The sequence below is a fragment of the Gobio gobio genome (genome assembly GCF_949357685.1).
Source record: "Gobio gobio genome assembly, chromosome: 23".
NCBI classification, from domain to species: Eukaryota; Metazoa; Chordata; class Actinopteri; order Cypriniformes; family Gobionidae; genus Gobio; species Gobio gobio.
The window spans coordinates 34,918,501-34,927,347 of NC_137119.1; the positions used below are offsets into that span (position 1 = coordinate 34,918,501).

Consider the following 8,847-nt stretch of genomic DNA (forward strand, 5'->3'; position numbering starts at 1 on the left):
AGCTGTAGAGGCCAGACCTCCATCTGGAGTGTGTGAGCGAGTCCTCCATCTGACCTTCACCGTCCGCCGTCTACATTTTAATCTGAGAAAGAAGAAGGACCCTATAAAGCCCAAACAACCTGCCAGACTCACTGGATTCGGAGAAACAAACATTTGAGCGTGATAGAAGGTAAAAACATTTACTACCTGCAGGAACTGTTTATAAGATCTGGTCTGACAGACATTAACCTCAAACTCAAATGCTGTTTGAAGATTCAATCAATCCTACCATAAAAATTCCACTCTTAAAAATACAGGCTCCAAAAGGGGGTTCCCGCATTGATGGGAAGAACCATTTTTTGGTTTCCCAAATAACCTTTCAGTGAACAGTTCTAAAAAGAAGAACATTTTAATATATTTTCATTGATGGTTCCACTGGACAAAAGCTTCTTTATAGTGCAAAAACGTTCTTTCGATCATTAAAACGCTCTTCACGCAACGAAAAACTGGTTCTTTTAAGAAATGTTCATTGAAATGTTAAGTTCTTCTATGGCATCGCTGTGAAAACCCTCTTTTGGAACCTTTATTTTTAAAGGGTTAGTTCACCCAAAAATGAAAATTCTGTCATTAATTACTTACCCTCATGTCGTTCGACACCCGTAAGACCTCCGTTCATCTTCAGAACACAAATGAAGATATTTTAGTTGAAATCTGATGGCTCTGAAAGGCCTCCATTGGCACAATGCACGGTTCACTCTCAAGACCCTTAAAAGGTACTAAAGACGCCGTTACAAAGTCCATCTCACTACAGTGGTTCTACAATAACTTTATGGAGTGACGAGAATAGTTTTTGTGTGCAAAAAAACCCTAAATAACGACTTATATAGTGATGATGATGGCATCATGAAGCTTCGAAGCGTTATGAATCAGTGAGTCGATTCAGCAGTTTGGATCGCCAAATTTCAGCAGTTTGGCGGTTTGACACGCAATCCGAATCATGATTGGACTCACTGATTCATAACGCTTCGAAGCTTCATGAGGCCGTCGTTATTTAGGGTTTTTTTGCCCACAAAAAATATTCTCGTCACTCCATAAAGTTATTGTAGAACCACTGTAGAGAGATGGACTTTGTAACGACGTCTTTAGTACCTTTTAAGGGTCTTGAGAGTGAACCGTGCATTGTGCCAATGGAGGCCTTTCAGAGCCATCAGATTTCAACTAAAATATCTTCATTTGTGTTCCGAAGATGAACGGAGGTCTTACAGGTGTCGCACGACATGAGGGTAAGTCATTAATGACAGAATTTTTATTTTTGGGTGAACTAACCCTTTAAGAGTGTATAAGAATCTTGGAAGGTTCCATGGATGTTAAAGGTTCTTCATGGGACCATAGACACCAATAAAGAACCTTTATTTATTGCCCATGAAATTAAAGTCTTAAAGGGATTTTTCACCCAAAAATGAAAATTAGCCCATGATTTACTCACTCTCAAGTCATCCTAGATGTATATGACATTCTTCTTTCAGATGAATACAATCAGAGTTATATTAAAAACATGTCCTGGCTCTTCCAAGCTTTATAATGGCAGTGAATTTCAGTTTTGTGTAATGTGATCATCGTGCATTATTATGTGTAAAATTGCAAAAATATCATTCATTCATGCATGACAGCGATTTAAACCTAATTCACTACAATAAAGATAACTATACATGCTATTCTTGTCATGAGCATCAAGGTGTGGTGGCACTGTGGTGCAAATTCCACATGTTAAAGGGATAGTTCACCCAAAAATGAAAATTAGCCCATGATTTACTCACCCTCAAGTTATCCGAGGTGTATATGACATTCTTCTTTCAGACGAATACAATCAGAGTTATATTAAAAATGTTCTAGCTAATCCAAGCATACTAGCAGTAATAGTTGCTCTGTTTTTGAAGTCCATAAAAAATGCATCTGTCCGTCGAATAACGTGCTCCACGCGGCTCCGGGGTGTTAATAAAGGCCTTCTGAAGCAAATCGATGCATTTGTGTAAGAAAAATATCCATATTTAAAAATGTATTTCATTTTTTTTCTATGGCTCTGCATCAGCCATCCCCACGCCATCACTTTCGGTGAATAAGGTCAAAATACATGCAAAATACCGGCGCAATATATATACATAGATTCCTCATTAGTGCCTGCGCAGATCGGTCGAATGAGGCATCTACGTATATATATCTTTGATCACGCCAGTATTTTGACCTTATTCGCCGGAAGTTTTGGCGCTGGGAATACTAGATGACATTCGTCTGATAAGAGGTAAAAAAATAACATAAATACTGTTCTGTTTCTCGCAGAAACCGATCATTTCGTGTCGTAAGGCATCAATGTATCACCACGTGCCGCATGGTTTAATATGGATTCGTATGTCTATGTGTTTTTACTCCCATAGCTCTCATACTCTATAATATCCCCATTGACATGCATTATACGACTATCACACTGCAACGGTTGGAGTTAAAAATCTTCATTTGTGTTCTACTGAAGAAACAAAGACACCTACATCTTGGATGCCCTGGGGGTAAGCAGAAAAACATAAAAAAATTGTTTTTGGGTGAACTATGCCTTTAACTCAAAGATTCGTAGAAAATATATAAACGAATATTCACTTCTTGGATTTCTGGACGAACAGCAAAGGAAGCTGACCCGAGGCCTCTGTGGTCGATTCTGTGTTTAGATAAGGCATGCTATTCCCAATTATGTGTTGTGGCTGGGTTGTTATAGGTCTGCGTGACTCTCGATATCTTAGGCCTAATTGAAGGAAGGAATTATGGCATTCTTCTGTAGCCTGACGAGAAACTTTAACCGTTGTTCATGAGAACTCAAAGACAGCCAGATTCTTTTTTTATAGACTATTTGTGGGTGGCTGTTTGACCCATCAATTTGTTTCGATAAAGTATAATAGGGTAACCTGTATAGTGATTTAACCTATATAATGCTTGCATAAAGCAAGTAGGTGTTACCCCCCCAAAAAAGCGTCCGATGTCATCGTCGCGACAGTTACATTTTTCCGGAAGTTGAATATGGAAGGCACTCTGGCGGAAGTGAGTAAATCATGGGGTAATTTTCATTTTTGGGTGAACAATCCCTTTAATACAAGTTTTTTTTTGTCTCATTGCAAATTATTAATTGGTGCATGTAATTTCAAATCTATGCCATCTACTCTTCCATTCAGTTCCCATTGGATAAAATCCCTTTCCACAGTTTGTCCTTTACAGAATGTCCTGATTCTCAAATAAAAAGTTGCTTCAACTTAAAAAAGTAAGTGTTTGTGCTGCCTTAATATTTTAAGTTTAGCCAAATTGAAATGTGTAATTTCTAGTGTTTTGGTTTTGTTTCATGTTCACTGTTGTGTTTCCTGGTTTTGTCATGTGTTCCTGTTTGTCTTGTGATTCTCTTGTGCCCTCATGTGATCATGTAATGTGCTTCCCTATTCTCTTGTGTCATGTTGTCATTGGTTGATTTAGTCATGTTCTTAATTCAGTTCAGTCATTGGTTCATTGTCTTGATTGTTCACAGGTGTGTCTTGTTTAGTCATTAGTCTTTGTGTATTTTTACCAAGCGGCAACCTCCCGAAGTTTCTCTTGAAGCCAATATGGAAGTGACTTAAACTGCAATTCACCGACTGGCCACTAGGGACAGGCTCCAGAAGGGAGCAGAATCTCATTGAGCTCCATGTTAAAATGCCCAACTTTACAGCAGAAAAAAAGCATGTTTACAGCCTGGTACAAATTGTGGTTTTGGTCTATACGGCTAATTTTGCCCTTCATGACAACTGTGAGGGGGGTGAATTTTTTTTATAACTCATTCGTTCACATTATATAAAGCCTTAAAGTTCTGCATAATTGAGGGCGTGGCCACGAGTGACAGGTGGATACTGGATAGCCATTTATCTGCTGTCTGTTAGTCATCGCGTCACTTCAGCTCCGTCCACGTCCCGCTTTATTGCGCACTTTCTGTTATCCGGGAGTGAGGCGCGATGACAAAATGGCGACGGCCAGCTCGACCCTACTTTGCGCTTCAGAACTGCTCAGCAGAATCCTATGAGTGACGTCACGGACACTACGTCCATATTTTTTTAAAGTCTATGATTTTTACCCTCATGTTTGCCATGGTCCTCAAGGTTTTCAAGTCAAGTCTGTTCCTGGTTCAAGTCATCGTCTGTTTTGTACCTCCTGTAAATAAACTGCACTTGGGTTCAGCATTACAACTTGCCTCCAGTGGACTAGCGTTACAAAATGTGAAGTTGTATTAAGTGACAACTTGAATATTTGAGTTGAATAAACTTTGTAAAAATAAAAATTGAAGGCAGCACAAGAACTTACTTTTTTTTAAGTTGCAACTATTTTTTTTACAATCACATTACAGAAGTAAAATGGGTTGCATATCCATAAACACACCACAAGCTGAGGGCCAAAACCGTAAGGAAGGGCTACATAACACTGATTACATGTAGAACATAATGTCTGAAATCAAATACTTCCCTATAGTAGGTGGAAAAAAGAGAGTATGTCCAAATTATTTCAAATTGGACAGTTGGCGAAAAAAGTCCCCGGATGATCTACTACTTCTGCCGAGATTCTAAAGCATTCGATGGACACTTTACTATCCCATGAGGCCACGGGAGAAGATTTATGAATGAAGTGAAGTGACGCAACTGACTCTGGTAGGTCACATGACACGAACAACATGGCGGATGTAGCACGAAGTAGAATTTCATTCATACTACCCATATTCATACTATATAGAACATACTTTTTTTAATGGTCGCAAAGTAAATTCAAATTCAAATGTAGAAGCTACTCAGTACTCGATTTCGGACACACCAGTAGTTTTTCCTAATTCATACCCAGACAGTGTGTGGCCCAGTGTGTGGATTCCATGTGTACCGGATATGGGCCGGATCTGGGCCGACACTATGTTGCTGTCTGGGTAGGCTATAGAAACTGATTCTTTGATAGATCAAATAAGGAAAATGCACATATCTGATCAAATTTCCATTTAATGGAAAATGTGTTTGAAGGGTCGTAGATGTGAATGAGAATTACAGCAGCAGGACAGGAAAAGAAAAATAATCCTCGGATAATAATTCATCACACACATTCCCTGCCATAGATGATAGTGACGCAGATACACAACGGTCACCTGATGCTCTTTCATATTGAAACCAAAAATAAAACAAAAACGAGAGAGATCCATTACCATATTTACACTGAAAATAAGATGCAATATTATTAATCACATTCTGGAAATCTCTGAAGATAGATACACATTTACATATTAACACCCATACTCTGCATAGTGCTCTAAATATCACAAGAAACATATTCCTTCTCTGTCTAGTACGTCTGTGTGCAATAAAAGATGCCGGCTAACATTACACACCAAAAAAAAAACGGGCTTTTGACACCCTGACACTGCAGACTAAAAGTAAATCGCTGAAAGCATTAACTGGAATATTATTTCACGGCAAGCCATTACCACCAAGGTATATTGTTTTGTTTTATGTCCCCAGTTCATAATTAGCACTCACAAACAGTCAGGGAACAAATATCTGCAGTTGTTTTAGCAGATGCAAGAGGAGCACAAGAGGATCGTTTTTGGTCAGGTTACACGGGATATCTAATGGACGATGATACGTTTGGGCTAATGCTTCATGGTTCAAACTCATTTAGGCATCTGACTAGTCAGAGATGGAATTGGAACGTCGTTTACGTTATTGCACATATAGCTGATTATGTCAGGTTACATATTATAAAACATCTCACAGGCTTCTTTGATGGCCACAGACATAGAAAGACACACTGTAACCTCCTCGGAAGCTTCTTCTCCGTACATCTTTCCTCTGTGATGAAGTGCTTCTTTCTCCGGGCTCTTTTCTTTTTTGGTTCTTGATTTTTGGATCGCAGGGCAAAGAGTTCTGCCTTTAAACCCACATCTAGAGACTAATGATGAGGGGTGTTTGAGCAGGTTTGGCTGCTTGCCCCGGGCCCAAAGGAAAAATATGCACAGGAAAAAAAAGAAGAAGAAGAGGAGGAATAGCAGAGGGGGACAGGATAGGCCATCTGGAGTAGGTGCGCATGTCCTAATCGGCGTATATAATAAAACCAGAGAAGGTGCTGTACTTGTTGTTGTTCCCCCCATGGGCTTTCCCCCCGTCTAGTTTGATGTAGACTTCGTCCCCAGGCTCCAGGTGGAGAACGGCGCTGTTGCTTGCGTAGTCGTAGTTTTGATCTGCGTCCTGGGCGATGGCACTGGCACGGACCTGTGGGAGGAAAGGAACATTTAGTGCAACGTTTCAGCTGTCAGATGGCAAAATTGCATATCATATTAAGGCCTTCCATGCATATATATTAGGTTTCAAGTTGTTATAGACCTAATGAGACCCAGCAGCAACAACAACAAAAAAGGATTGGGCAAGGGATTGGGGAGTTTAGAGAAGAAATATATTACAATTATTATCATAATATGATGAAAACTGTATACATAAGTTAATAATAAATATATAACACATAAGTGTAAATATATATGATAATATCATCATATTGGTCACACCCACAATCCTCTCAATGATAGATAGATAGATAGATAGATAGATAGATAGATAGATAGATAGATAGATAGATAGATAGATAGATAGATAGATAGATAGATAGATAGATAGATAGATAGATAGATAGATAGATAGATAGATAGATAGATAGATAGATAGATAGATAGATAGATAGATAGATAGATAGATAGATAGATAGATAGATAGATAGATAGATAGATAGATAGATAGATAGATAGATAGATAGATAGATAGATAGATAGATAGATAGATAGATAGATAGATAGATAGATAGATAGATAGATAGATAGATAGATAGATAGATAGATAGATAGATAGATAGATAGATAGATAGATAGATAGATAGATAGATAGATTAAACCAAACTGTATTCAGACACCTTCAACATTTTCTCATATTAACACAGTTTATTCACTATAGTTTACAAGAAATCAGAGTTGAACTGTGTCAGAACAAATTCATCTTGATAATGTCAGATAACTTTGATAGAAAGGTATGTAATGGATCAACCAATCAGCTGTCAGCTGTTACATTTAAGTACACATTTAGATCATACCAATTTAGGTCAACCAATAACCAAGCAATGCTTCATTTTGTTCAGTCTGTGGTGTAAAAGGTCACATTAGCAATTCAAGAAAAAACACTTATAATTTATAATTTTGGTCCCTAATTTTTATCTATTTTACTGGTTGTCCACTGTATGAAGAATTTCTGGGTGTAATATGTCATAGTTTACTTTATTTTGCTATCCTCACTTACATAAATTAACTAGTGTCCTGCACCCACTATAGTTCATTTATGTAAGTGAGGTGATATATATATATATATATATATATATATATATATATATATATATATATATATATATATATATATATATATATATATATATATATATATATATATATATATATATATATATATATATATATATATATATATATATATATATGTATTATTAGCATGCCATTGTTTTAAGTATGTCAAAATATCACAAAATTATGTATTGGGTTTCAGGATATATATAATGATATATTGCATGTTGTCATGTGAGCAAAAACTGGATCCTGGTGTTACATGAAGCATGCAAAATTGCTTTGACTCACTCAAGCTGTTGCATCTATTAACACATTTTAAGTTTTTAACTTAAGTGTGAATACATTCAAGTTATAAATTTACACCTTGTGAAACTGTTCACCGCAATATTTATTTTTCAACGCTCTACCTGAAAACTCAGGACTCGAGATACTATTCTATTGAAATAAAGATGTAGTAATTCATTTCATTAGAATTTCCATTTTCATTCGATTTTTTTCCCTCTTCTTGATCAAATTAATAAAAGCTGAAAGGTTTGTTAATAATAATTAAAAAAAACTGCATTCGTCCATAAGCAGAATATCTGGAAGAAAGATACCGTCCATTGTTTCAAAATGTATTTCTGGAATCAGAACAGAATATGAAAACTTCAGCAGTTGATTTAGTGAAATTGTTTAATAAGATAATAATAATGATAATACTACTACTACTACTACTACTATTAAAATTTATTATTATTATTATTTGTATTAGTATGACATTGTGTAATAATAATTCAATAGATATACAAACAATAGTCATTAATAACTAAGTAATAATAATTAATAAGTGTTCATGGTTAGATGGTCTGATCCTTTTATCCCATATATATATTTCAACAGCCCCTTTAGAAAATCATTTTATTATCTATAATCATGAGAATACCAAAGTTTTATACATAGCCTATTTTGCGATTTTTGTAAAGCTATAAGAATCCTTCATTTGGAATTGAACAGAACATTTTCAAGCGTGATTTTCTGAAGATGGAAACTTCAATCAGGTGAATCAATACAGCTTTTAGTTATCACTAAAAATATTTGAGAAAGAAAGAAAGAATAGTGATTAGGTTTATAATAATGTCTATGTCATATTTTAGTGCCTTAAATTGTGCGCGTGTTTGTTTGTGTGTGCACGCGCGCGCGCGCTCACCTGGTTGTTCTTACACAGATCAGCCCACATGCTGGTTCCGTCTCCTCCTCGCATGAGCACATGGTAGGTGAAGAAGTATATTCCCGGTATGGAGCAGGTGAATTTGCCCGTGGTGGGGTCGTAATGATTCCCGAGATTCGTGACCACGTCGTCAAACTTGAGCAGCTCGTAGCCCTCGTGCTGCTTTTTGAGCCCTGCGTAAAAGGCGATTTTGGGCACGGTGCTGTAGGTGGCCGCGCTGATGGCACCG

General features: G+C 36.9%; 1 protein-coding gene across 1 annotated transcript in view; it reads right to left on the reverse strand.

Moving 5' to 3' along the window:
- Positions 1-5,004: 5,004 nt before the first annotated feature.
- The window catches only part of c1ql3a (complement component 1, q subcomponent-like 3a), a 4,623-nt gene continuing 780 nt past the window's right edge, over positions 5,005-8,847 (reverse strand). The window contains exons 1-2 of the mRNA XM_079805624.1: positions 8,598-8,847; positions 5,005-6,284 (exon numbers count right to left, since the gene is read on the reverse strand). The exon at positions 8,598-8,847 is cut by the window's right edge and continues 780 nt beyond it. Of these exons, the coding sequence (XP_079661750.1) occupies positions 6,105-6,284; positions 8,598-8,847 (430 nt within the window). The 3' untranslated portion in view covers positions 5,005-6,104. The remainder of the gene's footprint in view (positions 6,285-8,597) is intronic.